Source organism: Salvia hispanica, chromosome 2, assembly GCF_023119035.1.
Source record: "Salvia hispanica cultivar TCC Black 2014 chromosome 2, UniMelb_Shisp_WGS_1.0, whole genome shotgun sequence".
Taxonomy (NCBI): Eukaryota; Viridiplantae; Streptophyta; class Magnoliopsida; order Lamiales; family Lamiaceae; genus Salvia; species Salvia hispanica.
Genome location: NC_062966.1, coordinates 10,163,571 through 10,185,918, shown reverse-complemented (window position 1 = coordinate 10,185,918; position 22,348 = coordinate 10,163,571). Strand labels below are relative to the sequence as shown.

The 22,348-nt window shown below is 35.7% G+C and overlaps 2 protein-coding genes and 2 pseudogenes across 4 annotated transcripts; 1 reads left to right on the top strand and 3 right to left on the bottom strand.

Moving 5' to 3' along the window:
- Window positions 1-419: 419 nt before the first annotated feature.
- LOC125203936 (peptidyl-prolyl cis-trans isomerase CYP19-3-like) lies at window positions 420-1,519 on the bottom strand. 2 transcript variants are annotated; one of them, XM_048102454.1, is made up of 2 exons: window positions 1,406-1,519; window positions 420-1,040 (listed from the first exon to the last, which is right to left on the bottom strand). In XM_048102454.1, exon 2 carries the CDS (start codon window positions 1,032-1,034, stop codon window positions 510-512), a length of 525 nt encoding a protein of 174 aa, XP_047958411.1. In that variant the 5' UTR covers window positions 1,035-1,040; window positions 1,406-1,519; the 3' UTR covers window positions 420-509. The 2 variants fall into 2 exon arrangements, with proteins under 2 accessions (XP_047958411.1, XP_047958412.1); XM_048102455.1 differs by having other exon boundaries at window positions 420-1,035; window positions 1,406-1,505.
- Window positions 1,520-2,291: 772 nt separating this feature from the next.
- Window positions 2,292-6,204, bottom strand: LOC125204638 (annotated as a pseudogene).
- Window positions 6,205-7,716: 1,512 nt separating this feature from the next.
- LOC125206251 lies at window positions 7,717-15,193 on the top strand (annotated as a pseudogene).
- Window positions 15,194-15,546: 353 nt separating this feature from the next.
- LOC125203547 (SWR1 complex subunit 2) lies at window positions 15,547-20,585 on the bottom strand. 2 transcript variants are annotated; one of them, XM_048101924.1, is made up of 12 exons: window positions 20,480-20,585; window positions 20,245-20,345; window positions 20,093-20,162; window positions 19,648-19,719; window positions 19,527-19,570; window positions 19,193-19,454; window positions 18,349-18,424; window positions 18,129-18,248; window positions 17,904-17,972; window positions 17,572-17,614; window positions 16,588-16,653; window positions 15,547-16,022 (listed from the first exon to the last, which is right to left on the bottom strand). In XM_048101924.1, the coding sequence occupies exons 2-12, from the start codon at window positions 20,316-20,318 to the stop codon at window positions 15,833-15,835; spliced, it is 1,086 nt and encodes a 361-aa protein (XP_047957881.1). In that variant the 5' UTR covers window positions 20,319-20,345; window positions 20,480-20,585; the 3' UTR covers window positions 15,547-15,832. The 2 variants fall into 2 exon arrangements, with proteins under 2 accessions (XP_047957881.1, XP_047957882.1); XM_048101925.1 differs by lacking the exons at window positions 20,093-20,162; window positions 20,245-20,345; window positions 20,480-20,585 and adding an exon at window positions 20,060-20,081 and having other exon boundaries at window positions 19,648-19,742.
- Between the last annotated feature and the right edge of the window lie 1,763 nt (window positions 20,586-22,348).

The window sequence follows — 22,348 nt, the reverse complement described above, 5'->3', positions numbered from 1 at the left end:
AGATTTTTTATAAAATTATACGAAGTAGCTATTTAATTTGATACAATTTTTTATATGAAAAATTATTTTTAAATCAAGAAAGTTATGTGGATTTGTTACTTATGTTATAAGGAATAACATAATACTCCATCCGTCTCCGATTAAGAGTCACACTTTATTTTTACTATAAATAGTAAGTAAGTCTCACATTCCACTAACTCAATTCACTCACATTTTATTATAAAATCAATATAAAAAAATAAATCTCATATTCCACTAACTTTTACAACCAGCTTTTCTTTACATTTCTTAAAACTTGTGTCCGGTCAAAGTGTGACTCTTAATCGGGGACGGAGGGAGTACTACCTAAATGCGAATAGGAATCTCATTTCTTTTTGACACAAAGGCGGAAAATGTTAAGAAAATGGACAGAAAAAAAATTAGTGGAATATTGTTTCTGCTAAAATTATTATTTAAGCAAAAATATTGAACAAGATAAACAAATCTTATTAGTGATTTAGAAACAAATCCTAATCTTCAACAATCTGGCCACAATCCTGAATCAAAACAGTAGAGGAGGGCGTTCCGGCATCGGAGCCAACCTTCTCCATCTTCTTGACTACGTCGTAACCATCGACAACTTCCCCAAAGACGACGTGTTTCCCGTCGAGCCACGAGGTAATCGCGGTGGTGATGAAGAACTGAGAGCCATTGGTGTTTTTACCAGAATTTGCCATGGACAAGAGGCCTGGCTTCTTGTGCTTCAGAGTGAAATTCTCATCGGCAAACTTGGCTCCATAAATGGATTCTCCGCCAGTACCGTTGCCGCGAGTGAAGTCACCGCCTTGACACATGAAATTAGGGATGATGCGATGGAACGTAGATCCTTTGAAATGCAGTGGCTTCCCGGAAGATCCTATTCCTTTCTCGCCGGTGCACAGAGCTCGGAAATTCTCCGCGGTTTTCGGAGTGGTGTCGGCAAAGAGCTCCATCACAACGCGCCCAGCTTTCGCTCTCCCGATCAATATGTCGAAGAAAACCCTTGGATTCTTCATTCTGCTCTGGAAACATACATTTTCCAAATCAATTGGTTGCTTCAGGAATTTGAATACAGCTAATTATACGATACCATAACTAATCATATACAGCAACACAACACATCAGACATTTAGTATTATAAAAACCTCGGCCGCTTCCCTCAATCAGTTGCATTCTTCTCTAGAATGCAGATATAATGATAGATCGTGTATGTCCGGTAAAAGATCCTCCAGGTGAAGCGATACAAATCAAGAGGATATACAATTTATGGACAAATTTTAATGTCGCACAATTTTTGAGCTCCATAGGCTGTCAATTTACACCCATGAAGCCTTCGATCTGTGCTTCTGTCTCTCAACTTAGCATAGAAGAAGAAGTAAGGAATTACCTTGGTGTAAGCTGCGAGAAGAATAGGAAGGAATGCTTGGATAAGTGAAGACTAAAGTGTGATATAAATAAACGGAAGAGGAGACTGCAATAGTTCGATGAGATTGGGTTTAGGGTTTTAGAAATTCTACTTCACAAAATTGGCCTTAAGCTTTATTTTATTTTCAAATCGCCCCTTGAGTTCTTTCAAAGTGAATAATTCCGGATCATATTTTCAGTTAATTACAATTCTTTCAACCTGCCTACTCCTTTAAACTAGCCATCTTAATTTTTGCGAATTTAAAGCTTTTTTTCTCAAACTAGATGAAAATATGGAAAATGTTCTAGGTCTGGGAGACTTTTTTTAACTTTCAAATATGGGAAACACAAATACTAAAACTTAAGTAATCTTTAACAAATTAATCAAGATGTCACTCAAAATTCCTTCAATTGCTCAAATGGTTAAAGGTGATGGTCTTAGGTTCATATAAATTGTGTAATGTTCTTCAAAAACAAATAACACAAATTCGGATAAATTATGTTCAAGATGTTACGTTCTTTTAATTTCAGTAACGCATCGTCATTATGTGTCTTCATTAGAATCGTGAATATACTTACAAAACAAAGAACACAAAAATAAAGTTGATGGACATGAACCTAAGTACTCTCTTTATCCCACTAATGACCCACTTTCTTTCTTTAGTTTATTCCAACTAAAATGATTCATTACTAAAATGAAAAAACTTTTATCTCTACTTTATTGTCTCTCTCTTGCTTTACTCTCTTCACATAACATACAAAATAAAGTTACATAAAATCTCGTGCCGCTCAAGGAAGAGGTCATCTTCCTTGGGACTGAACGAGTACAAGATCTTAGTGTCATTTCAGGTGATGCGTCTTCAAAGACGTGAAATTAAAAGCAATGCATCATAATAATATTCCCGTCCTTCCCGCGGCATATAACAATTGCATTCATGAATACTCTATACTCAAACTACTTCTTGTCAATTTCGGATACAGGTGGCAACGACATCAACCTAGCCACTGTTGACATTTCCGGTCTCCATTGCCTCCGACAGAACGCCGGATGCTGATCTTCTCGCCTGCGTACTTTTGCTGGAGCCACTTGAAAGCATTCACATCCAGTTTCCCGGATACAGACTTCCCTTGCTTCATGCGCATTTGAAGCTCCTTGATCGAGCCCCAGAGTTTCTTAATCGCATCCCTTTGCCTAGTGGTGAATCTAGAAATATTATCAAAAGCGTGCTTTGCCAGGATGTCGATGGCTGTTTGGCACCTAAAAGAGAATACGAAATTCACATCAAGCAAAAGTTATTACATGTATTACAGAGTGTGATCACAAATCTTACCATGGTGTTTTGTATCTCTTTGCAGCACTCTCTAAACACAGAAGCAATGCTTGTCTCTGCAATTTGAGGAATCTCCCCTTCTCGTCGTCTTCTTTTCTACTATTGGACGATGGCTCTTTTTTCCCATTTAATTTTTCTTCTTTGGCGGGTGTATTAGATATAAGGGCATCCAGTCCGAATGGATCGGGCTCTTCCTCTACATGACCTCCATTTCTTAGCTGTGCGTCTGTATTCACCTCCTCGGTTTCATCTTTGAAAGCAGCAGCTTCTTCCATATCATCTTCTTAGGTTGCAACTGGAAGAGCAGATATGGCTTTTTTTTATTCACCCAGTTGCCTTTGAGAACTGAAATATAAAACTGAAATAACTGAGCAAAAATAATTATAATGCTATTTTAACCATCAAAATCTGGAATAAATGAGCATGGCAACAAAAACTCATCATATACAAGAGCAATTTAGTAGCCTAGTACCTTAAACTAGGAACATTTAATCATGTGTCCATCCTAAAGCAACTCTTAGACATGGGAGGATGAAAAATCTTGAAATATGAAACCAATCAGGCTCGAACAGTTCAACTAATGTGAAATGTGATAGGATCCCAAACATTGTCTGAAAGAGGAAAAAAGATTGGCTGAAACTAAAAAAGGAAAAAAGATCCCAAACATTGTTAGGATTATTTGAACTTTTGTAATATGTGCATGTTTCGTAAAGTTGCTCAACCACTTTATTACTGGTGTTGGTCACTACTCACTAGTTAGAATCTCTCTGGATCAATTGTTCGATCTCTTTTTCATCCCTATGTTGCCGTGGTTGTTGGAATCTCCTTGGACTTTCTGGCTATACTCCTACTCGGATATGCCTGGTCTATCTTTTGTATCTTTTTCCTTTTATTTATTTTATCACAGTTATCTACCACAAAAAATAAGATCTCAACTTAAACAATGTGAGCACGTGAATACTATGTATCTAGCATATGTGGGGTAGAACACAGTTTCGATGAACTCACAAGAACAAAAAGGTACTTTCCTCAATTGTAGTCAAGTCAGGCTTATCATCTCACAAAGTGTGGCAACATCAAGAATATTATACTTACTGAGCCAGTATGGAGATGTTAAAAACTATAATTTGTATACGCATATTGCAAGATAACATGATGGCATTCAATATGATTGTTATCTAATTGCTGATTCGGGATTGGTTTCCAAGTGAAAGTAAAGTTTCAGAAGCACTCAAGGATTGAAGCGCAGCATAGTTGGTAAGACGCTTCCCCTCCATTCAATAGGTCGGGGAACCATTATTGATCATCATTTAAAAGTAACTTTCAGAAGTACTAGGAATTCACAATACAAGACCCAAGTGAAAGTAAGCTTTCAAAAGCACTCGAGGATTGGAAGCAGCTTAGTTGGTAAGACTCTTACCCTCCATTCAATAGGTCGGGGAACCATTTTTGATCATCATTAAAAATGTACTAGGAATTCACAATACTAAACCCAAGCTGTTACAAATAAAGATGTATGTGATGATGATATGCATCGATCATCTTGAATTAGTGGGATAGCAGTTACCTAATCATGGAAAGTGGCAGTTACAAGATCATGGAGAAGTGGGCAAGGGTTATTCCATCAACATCAGTTACATGCTAATATGATAATAAATATTATGTAGTACTATTATCATTATATTCTCTTCAGGAATCTCAGATATGAGGGCCTATATATTGGTTCTGTGGGATTAGTTTAGATATCAGATTTGAAGTATTCAGTTTAGATTAAGGATAGTAATTTTACCGTAGAGCCTCGTTAGAGGATTGTCGTAGTTCATTTTAGTTTATATTTCTATTTCACTTTTCATGGCTGTTGTGTGATATGCTACTTATGCCGACATATTATCGAAATTACAAAATCTACCTGCCTTTCGCTCCGTATCAGGTGATGTCATGAAGGTGTTACTGCAAGCAACTGAATTTAGTGTTTTGATGCCATCTGAAGGCAATCCACTACTTAGTACGTCCAGTCTACAACAAACAAATCCTGAATGTTTACCTCCAACAGACACAGGCTAATCCACTATGAGATATAATCTGAAATGGGAGTAAACAAGCAAAATCTTCTATTGGCTGATATTTTCTATTGGCTACATTGTTAATTCAGAAGATTAACTGACAGCAAATCATGACATATAATGTAAAACACAGACATCTAAGTAACAAGAGTGTAAAAGGCATAAATTTATATAATTACCACAAAACTGTCATCAGTGAACAGATCATTTGCCCAAACAGCCCTGATTGTCCTGCAGCCAATAGATTTTGTTGCTTCTTGGTAAGGCACTGCAAGATGTAGATACAAAATAATTTACAATGTGATCTTCAATAAAAGGTAGAGGTATATGATTGGTCAGAGACAAGTCGAATGCTTACATCAACTACACCCTGAGCAGCTGAAAATAATGCATGATAATCAGCACGTAAAGAGGGCTCATTGCAACTAGATAAGGGGGTCATCGCTGCTTCAAGTACCACAAAGAAATACTCACTGGTCGATTCCTTGATACTACCAGCCTCGATCAACTGTATAGTGAGCTTTGATGCCTTATTGAACTTTGAAGGATTCTTTATGTGTGAAGCTATCTTCTGCATAGCTTCAATTACTTGTTTTTCTGAGGCATCTGTTGTTGTCTTGAACCTCAACCGTTTTCCAGGAGCAGCTGCATTTATTATAAAGAAAAAAGTGCATTTAGGAGCAAATTGAAGAGTGGTCAGATGATGAATCTCCACAGTGGTTCACTCTGATAACATGCCAATGGAATAAATATTACTACTCCATACTGTTGAATTGATCAAGGTTTAAGCAATAAATTTTAATTTTATGACTCAAAAATATCCAAGAAAGAGTGGGGGTATAATATAACCATTTAAGCTTAATCCTAGTTTCTACAATAATCTCAAATAGCATGACAAAATCAATAGATTTAAACTCCTTCCACTCAAAAACGTTGACTATAATATGCATAATCACCTTCAAAAGGAATCCACTCAATGGAACATGATGAAATCCTCAAAAGAATCCTGAAACCACAAACCATCACCTAACTTTCAATAACACCAAATATTATCCACACAAATTAAATAAAGTAACTCCAAATATTGGATAGAAGAAAATGAAAGAAAACCCATAAAACCCACAACAATAATACACATAAATGCTCAATCTTTAAACAGCAGTAACTAAAAAAAATTGATCACGAGAAGTACCTTCAGAGTGTGGCTTGGGCCGTTTGAGAGCGCTCTTTAGCGCCGGAGTAGGAAGAGTCGGCGGCGGTGGGGGTTGGGGATTAGATTTTAGAGCAGCGTTAGTCGGAGAATGTGCGATTTGTTGAGATTGTGGCGCACTTGGGGGCGGCAAATAATGGAAAAGATCCCCATCCATTCTTGTGCCTGTGCATTATTCACAATGCTTGTTCCTGAAAATTATACTAGTAATTGTATCACCAATTTAAATTATGTATTCCTACTTCATTAGCAAGAATAAACATGAGAAATTTCTTTAATTAAGCATTTAAGCTAATGGAAGTATTATTTGTTCGATAAATTTTTAATATTCGTTTGCGTGATTTATAATTTATGACATTATGAAAAAAGAATATACTAATGTTAGATAAAAAAAAATCACCACATCCTCATTATCAAAAAGCACTACTAAATTAATAATTATCATTTTTTCTAATACAAACTATTTCTCTCTTCCGTTAAAAAAAAATACAAACGACAATAAATTAGAGACAACTCCCTTTTCTATAAGTGAAAAAAAATACACACAAGAATTTAGAATTTGGTAGGTGCTCTCAATCTCAACATCTCTCGAAATAATGTTTTGAAGTTAGCATGGGTAGGTAGTTCCTAACTCAAATCCTCCACAATCAAGAAACATCGCATGGTTTGTGATCAAATTAACTAAGCAAACGAGGAAGACAATACAAACGAAAACAATAAGACAAAGAAGAACTACACAAGAACTGGAAATTTGATAAAAGAATGTGCACAACTTAGATAATCTTTTTCTATTGCTATGCTAATTCCAGATTGGATGATATTTTACTGGCAACTCAATTAAATTGTATAGAATTTGGGAAAATTAATCCTTATATTGCAGATTTTTTAATTAATCTTCAAATTCAAGTTCTCCTTGAATATGCAAGTGGCTATAGCACAAACTGGACAACATCTTCGTGCATTCAAATGACCAATAAAACGGTCGATTTCATATTGCGTGAATGCATTTACATATTAAAGAAGTACATATTTTTTTCACCTTTTATTTTTTGGTCTTTTCCGTTATCTTTTCATTATTTTGCCTTTTTTTACTTTTACTTGGACATCCACGAATTGTTTGCTTTGATTATGCTTTCAGTTCCATTAATTGAGATGTTGAGTGTCCTGGATTTCTAATGATTAGCGCCTCAAGTGGTAGTTATTTGTATTTGAAGCGGAATTATTTGAAAATTAGGGATTATATTTTGGAGTTAACATAATACATTGGAAACGTAGAATACTGGTCAGGACTCTTCACTTCTGAATAAGGGCTAAACTACTTGACTGGGCTACCAGACTTAGATATAAATACTATACACTCTTGCTTGCTTTTAAAGTGCTGCCACGGAGATGCAAAAACGGATACTGCTACCTCAAATGGATGAGTTGATCACTCAAGTAGAACTATTGATTGCTCCGATACTTATTATTATTATTATTGAACCAATATTGCTATTCTAGATTTTCAGGTCACTTGGTTGAATTACTTAGATTGTATGCTCAAGCTGCCCTGGACAATTATCCATTCAAATTTTGACATCACTCCAATTTTCCAGTAATAGCTGTCGTTATTTAGCCTTTAATTTTTGTAAATAGATAGTAGGACCAAATGACATTATAGATGATTGTGCTGGATAACTAGTATCACAAGATGGAATATCTGAGTTTGTACGCAGACATAGCCTTGAGTTGGTATCACATTCTGAATTCCTTAAGAGGGCATGCTCCACAGTTAGCTGCTGAATGCTCACCAGTTTGGTTTTCTAGTTTTTTTGCATCTCCATGTTAGTAAACCAAATTTGTTCCAGTATCGCAACTAGTTATAAGGAATAAAATGAAGCAACGAACTCATGAAAAATGACTAGAGTGTTATTCCTTCCTCTCCTCCAATTTCCCCTATCCTTAATATCCTTAACTCACGCCCTACTAAAACAATAAAATGGTAAATAAATGTTTTAGAAAAGTGAATTCCAGGAACTTGAAAGAGCTCAACCGTGACAATCAATCTCAATCTGTGCTTTGCATGTCATTATCTCTCCTTTTTGTTTACTAGTACACTGCGTATGCAATTAAACTGTTTAAGATCTTTCTCTTGATAATTGCACTATGATGGTCAGGTCCGAGAAGGTTTCATCTAGAAGAGATCCGGCATCATAAAAGAAGAAAGGTGTGGAATTTGTAAATTAGCCGTTTATGTTTCTTTCTTTTCTTCTTGATTTGGATTAAAAGTATATCACGTCAAGTATTTGAAAACATTATGTTTGATGATTTTGTTTTCATGTTAGGTTTTCATGCATGCCATGTCAGACTACGAAACTTGTTGTGAGGGTAGTCCACATGCTCAAAGGTATGGCATGGGGAAAGGCCCAATGACTACATATGGTGGCCCAGGAAAGAAATATGGCATGGGGAAAGGTTTAATGACTAAAGACAGTGTTCGAAGACATAAATATGGAATCGGGAAAGGTTTGGTGATATGTACAAATCCTGATTAAAGAGATTCTGAATACAGTTCCTGTAGTAGTGGCAGTGTCATTCAGAAGAAGAAGAAGAAACGAGTGCAGCCACAGGAGTCTATTCTGGTTTGATCCCCAGTCCCTTGTTTCAGTTATTTGGCTAGCTGAATGCACACAACTATTATCCCTATCAAATTTACACTTTCTCTTATTTGTAAATTGAAATTTAATTATGCTGTTCATTGTGTAGAAAAAATTGGCGAACAGAGAAAGGGCTAATAGGAAGGCTGCATTGAGATGTAGAAAGGTGATGTTTGCGTCAGCTGTTTTAATTATACTTGGATAAGAGAATTTATAATCATTTTGCTTGGCAGGATATAAATGTAGGTGGTGGAACCCCAGAAAATCCAGAAGCAGAAGAAGCCTCACAAGGATAAATGTGAACTTGCTCTTGAAGATGTGAAGTGTACAGATAATACAGAATTTGAGATGTTACTGGATGATGAGGAACTGGAGCTTAGAGAATTACAAGTAGGACCCAATCCGTTATCTTGTTCAACACATTTTACAACCAGTGGTTCTCATGGTTGTTCACTTTGCAAAGGTCCATTGCACTCTTAACTTTACTTTCATAATTCTTTTGTTGTTCCTGTGTGAAATATTGTTTTAGTACATGAACTTACTGGCAGGAGCAGGACTCGTGGGCACTCTAACTAAACCTCTTAATAATGTTCTGTATGTTGACAGACTTGCTTGCCAAATTTCCTCCAAGTTCTGTCGCAATGAAGCTACCTTTGTCAGTACAACCATGGGCTTCCTCACCAGAATTAGTAAACAAACTCTTTAAGGTATTTGAACAGGTCTTTGTAATATGATCATTCATAGAGCTGCTCTAGATGTAGACTGAGTGGATATTAAATTCTCCTTTCAGTTATAAAAAATTTATTTTCACTAAGTCACTCTATATTCCTATATGGGGTCTCATAACATTGATTCAATGGACCTTGTGCAATAAAAGATACACAAAACTCCCACTTGTTCAACTTCTGTCTGAAATCTCTTTCTGGTTCATATCCACATATATAAACATGATTGAGGAAATATTTCTTCTTTCTGTTTCCGATTTTATTGATAGTATCTGTACTTTTACTATCTTCTGATATTTGTATATCTGTTGATTAGAGAACTTTGGAGCAGAATCAGTGTATTTTCTTCGTTTGTTAATTAATTTTCCAGTTGTTTTTAGTCTGTCTAATCCCCATTATTTTATTCCACTGTAAGGTGTTATAACTTGTATGCTAAGTTTTACTAATCTTTTTTTATTTGTTAATTGAAGCTATTCCATTTTATTTGCACGTATGCTGCAACAATTGACACACATTCGTTCACCATAGACGAGTTTGCCCAATCATTTCATGATAAGGTAACGTAGATCGTTGCCAAATCATAAGCATCATGTGTAATATAGCTTTGTAAGTTTGTTGGAAATTTCTCGGTTTCATCCTCCCCTTTCTGGCTTCAGGATTCACTGTTGCTTGGTCTAGTGCATGTGGCCCTCCTCAGACTACTTTTTCAGATATTGACAAAGAGATAAGCAAAGGATTTTTCTCTCATTCTAGCAAAAATCGCAAGTATTCGGAGTTGATTCATTCGGTGAGTATATCTTAGAGGTGCAGTTAAAGTGGTAGATTTTGTGTTTGTCATGCTTCATTCTGATGATAATAGCATTACAGCAGCAGATGTTGGAGATTGTACTATGACTCTCTAAACTCTGTCACTGTTTTGTTGATATTCAATAGTCGTATATAATATATATACAATTATTTAAGGGATCACTATTAGTTAGCATATTGGGTGTTCGTTCTTTAATAGTTTCAAAGTTGTTTTCTAATGGAAAGTTGTTTTGTAATGGAATTTCCTATATGATGGAGTTCAAATCTCGTTCAGGTAATAGAAGAAAAGTTGGAATTGGGGAGCTTAAAAAATTGATTCTAACCTAGTTCTCGGTGTCTACTATTATTTGGTAATAGTCCAATATCTCCATTGTTCGGCTATTTTTAACTACAAACACCTATCACTGGGAAACAACACTAACATTCTTTTCATTCTTTTACATGCTTCTCTGTATGATGTCTTTCAGGAGTTCTGTAGATATGCATATATGCGTGCAGTTGTATATGCTACAGTTGATGCCTTGATGGAAACTTTTATAATCTTGATCCACCAGGCTAGTTGTTTAAGGACCTTTAAATTTCATTGATATTCCTTCGAACATGTGCCTTGTCACAGTTCATGTAGCAATGGTTACTTTGTCATTGATCACCTAGAAAATATGTTCACTAAAGGAATTTGTATTTCATGTTGCTGTTTTAACCTTCTAAACTTTGGTGATTTTGCAGCTTGAACATCATGGTGTGGTTATTGAGTTCTGGCAGAAGTCACTGAACCTCATGACATGGATGGAAATATTATGTCAGCTGTTGACTGCAGCTGGTTTTGGTATAAGCTTAATATGACAAGGAAAGCAGCATGCTGCAAGGTAATCAATTTCTTAATAATCATGATTTTTGTTTCTGTTTTGTAGTCACTCCTGTAAGCATCAAGTTTTGTTATATCAAAAGATAACAGCACGAGAGTCCCATTCTTTCTGTTTCTGAGTGTGAGACAAAACCTATGTACAAAATGTGTAATGCATCCTATAGTTTGTAAGAAGAACTACTGTTCCTTGTGCAAGGAATGTCTAGCTTTTGTAGCTTTTGTTTTGTAAGCAAGATCCTTGACTGATCCAGTTGGTAAGGGATATATTATGTGATGCAACAAATTTATTGTGTTTGTTTCTTGTTATCTAGGAAGGCAATGTCATGGATAAGTACGGATTAAGTCCGCGGACATTGAAGGGAGAATTATTCAGTATTTTGTTGACCCAAGGAAGTAATGGATTGGAAGTCTCTGAGTTGGCAAAATCTTCAAGTGTAAGTTCTTACTATATACAAGAAATTTCACAACATCCTACTGGGAAAAAAGAAAGAAAGAAATTTACAGCAACTTCAAATATTTAAAGGTAGAAAGTAGCTGTGAGTTTACTTTTTCCATGTAGATTGTTGATTTAAACCTCACCGATACAGTCCAAAACTTGGAGAATTTGATTATCTCAGCTCTTGCCAGTGATATAACATTGTTTGAAAGGATCTCCTTGTCTGGATATCGTTTGCGGATACATACTGTTGAAAAAGAATCTGCAGATTTTGCATCTGATTCTGAGGATTTAGGGTGCAGAGATGACGTTTCTGAAGTTACTGGTGGAAATGATGCAAATGATTCTGACTATGAGTCGAGGGATACAAGTCTCTCCAAAAGTGATGCTAGTAAATCACATAGTAACCTTCTGACTGTATACAATGAGATTGATGAGAGCCATCCTGGTGAACTTTGGCTACTAGGACTGATGGAGGGTGAATACTCAGACTTAAGCATCGATGAGAAGCTCAATGCCTTGACAGCATTGATTGATCTAATTGATGCTGGATCCAGCATCGGAATGGAGGCAGTCCCTGTTATTGTGTAACTATCCTTTTATCCTTTATGAACTTATCATTAATTATTAGGGGCATAGGAAAACTTCCTTTTCCGTCTGCCTTTGTTGGTTGCTGTCTCCCTCAAAAAGGCAGGCTTTTGAAACTTATAATAGAAATCATAGGCATTACACAAAAGATTTGTACAAAGAATAATCAAGACAGGAAAAAGTTACATGCCTTGTGGTATTCTTGTCATTTTATGTTCTTCTCCGGTGTTATAGATGGTACTGTAATATTTGTCTCCTGCTTGTTATAAATTAGTCATTCCAGCTTCTTATATACTCCCTCCGTCCCATACAAATAGGCCGAATTTCCTTTTTCGTCCGTCCCATACAAATAGTCCATATCTATTTATAGCAACTTTTTCTCTTTTGCTTTTACTTTATCAGCTATGACTCCCACTATCCACTACATTATTTCAACTATTTTTGCTCCTCCTCTTACTTTACCAGTTACGCATTAAAACCCGTAGCCTATTTCTATGTGACGGAGGGAGTATATACTTATACTGACCTTCTTTAGAGATATATTCAACTTATTGATGTTTCATTTGGATATTATCCAGGCCCCCTTGACCTCAAGTTCAGAATGTCCTCCAAATATCAATCGGTATGGTTGTGGTGCTAAAATAAAGAGATCAATGGTCAAATCTGTGCCACTAGGAAGTTGTGATTTGCGAAGATCTAGTGGACTCGACATAGATACACCAGAACCAATTGATTCCTTGGTTCTCATGTCAAAGATTGATGGCATGGAGAAACACGTGAACACGAAAAACATTGCAGACCAAACGAAAGCAGATGGATATTTACACCCTATGCAGTCAATATACCTTGGCTCTGATCGCAGGTACAATAGATACTGGATATTCTTGGGTCCTTGTGATGAATTTGATCCTGGACACAGGAGAATTTACTTTGAGTCTTCAGAAGATGGCCACTGGGAGATGATTGACACTAAAGAGGTCCATTGATGACTTCTCTTAAAAACATTTAGTCCAACTGTTTGTTAGATCATGGTACTCACTACCCTTCTCTTCTGTAGGCTTTGCATTCTTTGCTGTCTACTTTGGACCAAAGGGGTGCTCGGGAGGCTCGCCTTCTAGCTTCATTGGAACAACGAGAAGCAATTCTGAACCAAATGATGTCCAGTGCACCAACTGATAGTGAAAATAGTCATCTGCCCCAGTCTGAATATAGCTCCTCACCGGTGTCTGACGTAGACAGCCGCTCGAGCTTGGGGGAAATGCAAAATGAACTTCCTGTTCTATTGACATTGCAGTTGTAGAATATGGGAGAAAAGGAGAAAAGCTTGTTGAAAACTATGATGATTCCCAAGCTTTTGATACCCAGATATGGAAGTCATTTTACTCAGAACTCAACAGTGTTAAAAATGGCCAGAAGGCATATCTTGACTCGCTCAGAAGATGTGATCGATGCCAGGACCTCTACTGGAGAGGCGAAAAGCATTATAGATTCTGTCATATGACATTTGAGCTTGATTTTGATATAGAGGAAAGATATGCTATTCATTCCGTAACTTGCCAGGCAAAGGTTAATATGCAATTGAGGTTGGTCGTCATGACTAAAATGTTTTCTGCTCATACCTTGTGGTCGTACTTTAAGTGCATTGGTACAATGAGAAAAATATGTTTTCCTCATGTTAGTTTTTGTGCCAACTGTTGACATATATATTGCAGTTTTTCATATGCATATATGACTGGTTAACGCCTATTCCTTTTTTGGAATGCTTGCACAAATGCTCATATTTCCTTATGGAATTTATTATATTACTTTTTTTGATGGATGGACGATTAAGAAAGGCCTAGTCATCCTGTTTATAGATGGAAATTCCTGTCTTTTGATTCTTATAACGACTTGTTTAGATTTATATGTGATAGTGTGTTCAACTTCTTACAGATAGCTATCCCAGAAGATGCGTTGATGGAGTCTTGGAAAAAGTCTGCTCATAATTTGTGGGTCAATAGGTTGCGACGAGTCTCCAATTTAAGAGAGTTTCTGCAGGTACTGGATGTGGATTCTACCTTTTATTATTTATTCATTTGGATCAATAATCAGATTCTTTGGAGGTCTTAATTTTTCTTTTTCCCATCCTTTAGGTCCTGGCTGACTTTGTAAATGCTATCAATGAGGACTGGTTTTATCAAACTCAGATGACATAATTTGTAACTTTTCGGCCGTGCCGCACACATTTTCTGCAATTGCACTTTGGTTGGTAAAATTGGATTTATTGGTGGCCTCTCGGTCACATGTCGAAACCGGTCATTCTGTGGATAAATCACTAACTGCTAACTGAGAGAAAGGTATATGCAGCCTGCTCAACTTTGACATCAATCTCAATGAACATGCTGTCTTGCATTTTCTTCTCACATCATTGTCTATCCCCAATTGGTTATAACTACTTGTAGTGTATTTCCCGTTGATTGGGCTTGCATATTCACACCCAATTATTTTACTTTTTGCAGAACTGGTGACAATGCAACCCGGCAGTGAGGTCTGAGGTCTCTCAGTCCACTATTTTGACTAGTAGATCTTTTGCTAATTTGGTAAATATGATTAACTACAAACTAGCTTGACTTCTCTTGACTCTACTATATATTGGAATCTCGTAGTTGATTATGGTGATTTTTGCTTGGGTTGTGATCCAGAAATGTCTTTTGATAACGTTCTGTGTAGTTATAGGCTGTGACTCGAATAGGCAAGATATTCATCTTTGCCGACTCATTGGATGAATTATATCTACATGTATGCATAAATATCTGATAATGGAGAAATTGTTTTTGAAGTGTTCTAAAAATTTTATTTGAGAACTAAGTTTTGATAGGAATATGAGCATTGCATTCCTCAAGAATGTTAGCCCTAGCATGATGAGCTCCATCTGCTCCAGGTTGAAGAAGCTGCAGGAATTTTTTGATTTTGAAGAGAAACAGAATGCCTTGTTTGGGTCTCATATTTTCCAGTTCTCCCTAATGAGAAGGTGGGATCATGTAGATTTTACCCAAAATTTGAGGAACTTATTGCCTGTATAAAAAGTAGGTACTCCGTAATTGTTTGTTGGTTTCACGGTGTTTTCAGTATTCTCCATTAATGCACTGTCATTTGATGAATTATAACCTGGAAAAATTTCTCCATTATGTTATTCCCTGGTATTCGCATCATGATGAGATGATATTCAATTCGTTAGATGAAATAATAGATAAAATAACAATATAAGATAAGTCAAAACGATGTTTATCTAAGATTAAATTATTCATGAGTAAGAATAAAATGAATAATTTTGGCATGGAAATGACTAAGATACATTGCTATGGGCCAAGCTATTAAGAATAATGCAACCAAAAAAAATAAGATTAAACATGATCGTTAGTCCCAGGTAAACATAACCAAACAATTCTTGATGTGTAAAGAAGTGCGGAAGTAACAACTACGCTGGAGCATGAATTTAATTGTGAAAAAGTAAAAATTGTTTGTACACCAAATTAATAATTTGGCTAACTGATACAAGTCAAAGTGAAACACAAGAAAATATCCATGCAAATCGCATTAGTAGAAGAGTTATTTGCTTTCCCCATAAGCATTACTTCTACCATTTCCCACAAGAGCCTCTCACAATCTATTTACATTCAAGACAAGATACAGGTACGTGATATCCCTTCTCAGAAAAAAAAAAAAAAAAAAAAAAAAAAAAAAAGAATGCAAGGAAGGAGTAAGGCCCCCTAGTCCGAGTCTTCTATTTCCACAGCAGGAATCCTGCGGAAACGAGCAAATTGCCGAAAGTAGGATGTCTCACTGTCCTGTGGAATCACCGATCTCTTTCTCTTTTGAGTGAATCCAGGTTCGTAAGTAGCATCAGACAATATCCCCATACTGCTATCCTTCTTCTTGCAGCTACTCTCTTGAGCACACCTGAAAAATAAACAGAGCTTCATAATGGTACATATTTTCACCCTGTATGAGGTCCTGAAACATCATCTGATGTTGGATGATAGGGGTAGTATAATCAGATTTGTCGTGTACACAGTGCCCCACAACTCAAAAGAAACTACAGAAATTAATGGAATGGGCTTATTGATCCTATACCTGTCCAGCCGTGCAGTAGCTTTCCTATATTGTAACTAACTAAATCCAGCTTGAAATATGATGAACATTCAAGGAAGATAACAACTTCTATAGGGAAACAAATTACATGTTTCCTTTGGTTTTGAAACAATCAATCAGTAAATACTTAACACCATCGTAGTTGTACAACCATAAGTCACAACTAAGCTCAGAATAATCAGTTGAATAGATGTTTTCCTTACTTCCAAAGTTTGGCCCATGTTTCCGGAAAAAAAAGATGGGTTAAAAACAAGGCTACTTTTGTATACACCAAACATAATGAAATGTTGAGAAACAGGAGTAAATACTTTTACTTCTGACTTAAACATCACAAAGTTTATCAAGAGAATATATGATAAAGAAAAAATCACACCTTTCACGAATGATCTTGAATGCTTCTTTTGTTGCATAAGGTAAACCAGTCTTTGGATCACGATAACTGCATTACACCAGAAAACAAATTATCTAAACTGTGATATGATGTTTAATAACTTAATACTCTCTCCATCCCGCTTAAGATGACACGTTTTCTTTTTTAGTTTGTCCCAACTAAGATGACACATTTCCTTTCTTGGTAACTTTCTCTCTCCAATTGATACACTCAACCACTTTTTCTCACTCCTATTAAAATATCCATCTTTCTTTATCTCTCTACTTTAATACTTACACCCACCTTCTCTCTCTCCAATTAAACATTTTAACCAATAACTCCTAAAATCCCGTGCCGGCTAAGCAATTTGTCATCTTAGCCGGGACGGAGGGAGTAGTACAAGTTAAGAATCAAAATTTGATCACACATATGAAGACAGCAATTTATACACAACTATTAATCTTATTTATGTGATTTTATTTATTAGGGTGTATTACTCTCTTTCTTATTTTATCACATATTCTCCATCACTATATTAAATTTTCATGCCAGATCTCAGTGACATATATAAGCATTTTGAGCAATACTCCACACTAAGAGTATAAGCAAAGAAACAATTCATGTGTAATGTTTTATAATTAATTTTTTATGTACTTACAACACCTAGAAAACTAATATTGCCTCCGACCATATATAATAGTGTTGGCAGTGGATGACACGGGTTTTAATGCAAAATTGGTAAAGTAAATGAGAGATAGAGAGAAAAAAGTGGTTGAAGTGTTATTAGTGGAAATTGGGACCCACTTCATTTGAGAGAAACAGAAACACTTAAAATAAATACATAGAGACTAATTTTGGTGGATATCTCAAAATGGAAAAACATGACTATTTGTGGACAGATGTAATATCAGCCATTTGGATTTCAGGCCATACATTCAAACGGGAAAAAAATAGTTTTAAGAAAAGAACACATCTCACAAAACTTACATTGCTGGAACCCCTGTAACCGCACAAACTGCCTTCTCTGAATCTAAGAAAATGCGATACGATAATCAGTCGATAGCAAAAATTCAGACTTAAATTGGTATGAAGCTGATCTGTAACCCTATGTAGCAAAACTCAAGAGTCAAGTATGCACAGATGCGTCTAGGAATGTGGAAGAAATAATCAGCTGTATATACAGTGATTTAAACCTCGTTAGACAAAGGATGTGTAAATATAGAGCAATATAAGCGCATAGAAAAGGTCAAAGGCAATGAGTGAATACAGTCTCAGTACAAAAGCAGCATGCTGATGACAATCAAAATCATCTCACTTACATGGAGTGGATTTGGTTGAGACCCCTGAATCAAACGATGATCCATTCATGAAGGTTAGATATGAATGGCCTGTACGCAAAATGTACTTGCATTACACATAATTCAAAAACAGTGAATTAGGATAGTAATATTAGAACAAAATCAAATGAAAAAAATCTCTAATCACTGGATACTCTCTAAAGTGGTAACACGTTTAGGATGGTCAGGAAGGGAGTGAACACTTGCCATTTTTAGAAAGAAATCGTATCTGCGGACCACTGTAAACTGCTTTGTGCACAATAGCTCTTTTTTTAACTTCTTCTTCTCTTGCTAACACCTTTTCCAGGTTCCTCACGTTCATAATTTCTGGCACATGGTTGCATTGAAAAGCATGTAAAGTTAATAAGCCCCACCTGCAACCAGATAAAAAGCTAGTATAATACAAGAGGAGTTCCATGGAAAGCACCTGTTTGAGCTGCTTCCAGAAGCATATCTTCTTGTGTAATTTTCTTCTCCTCCCCGACACTTTTTCTTTTAATAGGCTGAAAATTGAGATGGCAGTTATCATCAGGACATATTTACAAAAATAATTAGTCGCTCAACAACTCAAGATAGTTAAAAATGATGCAAGGAATAAGGAATCAATAAATTGCTTCCTTTCCTTTAATGCCTTCCAAACAAGTCCTTACTGTTCAGCAGCTTATCAATTGAAACATTGATTGACGAAAACCGTATAACTTTCTGCAACAAAAATCTTAAAAATTGAAAACATTCATTTCTGTAATTCAACCATAAACAGTGCCATGGAAGTTTGAATTATAGCCAGGAAAACGAAGTTGGGAAGCGTTTTCTGACCAGTAGCTTTGTTGAATGGAGCAAATATTTCAGACACGCATAATTGAGAAACTCAAACTTTAAAGCACGTTTTGTTTCTGTTAGACGACAAATAGAGGTTTGATATCAAATTTATAATACCTTTCATGAATATTTATGGACACAACCTAACATAGGGTTAGTTTTTACTATGGCAGTATAAGGATAACTTCACTTCTCCAGTGAGTTCGTAGAACTTATAAATTTTTCTTGTACTAGTCAATTTTTAATGTCCTTTAGATTTGATTATGGATTCCTGGAGCTCTTGCCCATCCGTTTAGGAGTAAGGTCATTCTCTAGAAAATCGACCAATCACCATCTAGAAGATCAGCCATACTAGATCTCATGCTTCTCGCCTAAACTAGTGCAAATGCAAACAGATGTTCCTCTTTTAGGGGTTGAAAATGTATGATACATCAATAATCATTTCACTGTACCTTCATCGTAGCTTGCAAAGCTGCACGAATTGCATCCCTTTCGGCTTGCCTGATGATTACAGAAGTTCTAGTTGATTTTCTGACTGATTTTTCAACCTCGGCTTCATCAGGGGCATCATGATGTTCTGAAGGAGTTGATTCCTCTGGATTATTCTCATCATTTGGTGCAGTTTCTACCTTAGAAGGTGTGTTGTCTTTCTTCTTCTTCTTCTTCTTTGACGATGGATTTCCAGGGTATGTTAGTTTCTTTTTTGTCCTTGTCCTATCCCAAAAGGAAAGCATAAGTTCCACAATCACTTGAGGTTATTAAAAATTGACCAAGAGACAGTCAAACCTCTCATCAGGTTCATTTTCCCCTTCATCATCTGCCTCAGGCTCCTAACGGCATGTACGGGATAGAAGTAAGAAAAATGGAGTATGTGAGACTGCAAACCTTGATAAAAACAAAAACTCACATCTTCATCAAAGTCACTGTCAAAAACATCAGCAACTTCTCCTTCTTCCGCATACTCTTCATCAACCTCGTCCTGGAAATATATGCTCGCACAAACTTTGATCAGTTAAAAAACATCATCATATTAAGTGGGTTTGCAATTACAGCAGGTGTCTTTCATTTCACAGGCACTGACGCATAGATACCATGATTATGTGCAGTAAAATGTAGTCTGAAACACACACACACACTGTGTAGAGGGCAGAGTTTAACGTCAAAATAAACGATGAGTTCTTCAAAAGTACATGATAATGCTAGTATGCTGTAACTACATAACCAACATTTTAACAATCTTCACCAACATTGTATTGTCCATATATCTTACATCTTTCACTTTTATTAAAAAAAACAATATACTAATAGACTTGAATTACTTGTCATTGACAATAGTTCATATAGATGAACACCTCTTTGAGAGCATCTTGATTCCAGAAGAGCTCATCTTCCTCAATCTCATCATCAAGCAGCTTTGTCATCCTACGAACTCAATTTCAGAGAAGATTATATTAAGCACAAAAACAATTTGTCCTCGGACAGGAATGTATTGAGCATACGATACCGTTTGCCCCTGCTGGCTCGACTGGCGCGATTGAGAAACACATGTTGCTGCGCCTCTGCTTTTCCGGTGTCCATGAATTCCGCTCCGCCTCCGCTGCAGCCCTAATCTCAGTCAGACATTTAATCGAACATCAGATTCACAATTGCTACGGCAAAACAGATTCAATCCAACATACTCAAAAGCGATTAGCACTGAAACTATGAATTCATTTCAAATTGCAGGAGCTTCATCTTACCAGTGTATCTGGTTTGTTCTTTTTTCGCGGGACTGACGGAAACAAATTAGGGAAATAATAAAAATGATAAAGATGTAAATTAATACTCCTTCGTCCGATAAACCAATAAAATATGGGCATTTGAAATTACAAAGTATTAATCCACAATTGTGAAATAAGAGTAAAGATAAAAGTTAGGCATGCTTATTCGGCCGGTTCCGGTTCTAACCGGACCGATTGACCGGTTAATCGGTTTTAAATTTTCATAAATTCAAGAATCGGAATCGGAACCGGAACCGATCGGTTCCGGTTTGGAACCGGCCGGTTAAGAACCGGTCGATTCCGGTTCCGAACCGGAACCGATGTGTAATTTTAATCCGAATTTATTTATAATTTAAATAGTTCAATACTAAAAAAAAAATAATCCAACATCTAGAATTATAACAAATAATACCTAAAAATTAAAATAAATACACAAAATACAAACCAACAATACAATAATATTCATATATGGATAAGAGTGATGCCAAGTGTAGTAGGTCGGGTCGGACTAGTTTATGTTAGCAATTTTTTACTAATACAAAAATAGGAGTTCTAAACTTTAGCAATTTTTTTAAAAAAATGAGTTTTAAAATTGAATTTCATTTTCCCTTTTTTGGCTAAACATAGTATTCATTGGAATTTCCAATACTAATTGATATTGTTGTGACTATTTGGTTTATACCGGAACACTTAATAAATTATTCACAAATATGTTAAAATCGTATGTTAAATGAATTGTTACATAAATTTGTAATAAATATATCATATGAAATGATATTTTATTTGGATAAGTTCTTTTGAAAACTAAAAACAAACTTATGATGTTCTACTCATTGTAGTTAGTTCATAAAAAATGGATTAGGGAAATAATTATAGATTCAAAGTATCACAGATTAAACATTTAAATCTAAAAATCACTTAATGTTTCAAACTATTTTACTTTAATTCAAAATTAATTCAATAAATTAGATCTTTTAGTATATTAAATTATAAAAAAAATAAAATTGAATTATAATCCGGTTCCCGGTTCCGAACCGGAACCGGTGTTATTTAAAAAGTTGGAACCGGTACCGGAACCGGAACCGGATTTTCCGGTTCCGGTTCCTCAATTAACCGGTCGGTTTCGGTTCCGATTCCGGTTAACCGAGAACCGAAGAACCGTTTAAGCACCCCTAATAAAAGTAGTTAAAGTAGTGTTATTGGAACTCGTATTATTATTAGTGTTTAATGAGTGCAATGATGAGTTATAGAGGTATAAATTATAAAATGAATTAATATATGTGGATAATGAGTGAGGGATAACTTTTTACAAATAAAAATTCTTCTATTTCTATGGAACAGATGACACATATTTTATGAGACAGATGGAGTAATAAAGTAAGCAGGCGACGCCTATAGCGTATAGGTGTATCCCTCCTAATAAAAAATCATTTGAGTTCACAAACTATAATTTAAAATTCTTGATTGTTAACAATGATGTGTTTGAATTGCTAAATTGAGATATTTAGAGTGTATTTAATGGTCTAATTTGGTGTTTAATTTATTGGTTAAATTTTCTGTGTGGCTTGCTCAATTGACAAAGGTCCATTGAATAATGGCTGAAAAATATTGTTTTATTATCGTGAAAAATTCACCGATAATAATATGAGTAACATTGTTTCAGTCTTAAATTACTTAGAATTACAAATATAGCCTAAGATTAATACACTCTTTACACGTTGATGTATCTCCTCAAAATTGGAATGCCCCTCTCACCCACCAACCTGCTATTGACGAAATCTCCATAGAAGGCGACGACAATTGCTAAGAAGAACCACCGTAGGTTAGAAGTTATGGGTTTGAATTGCA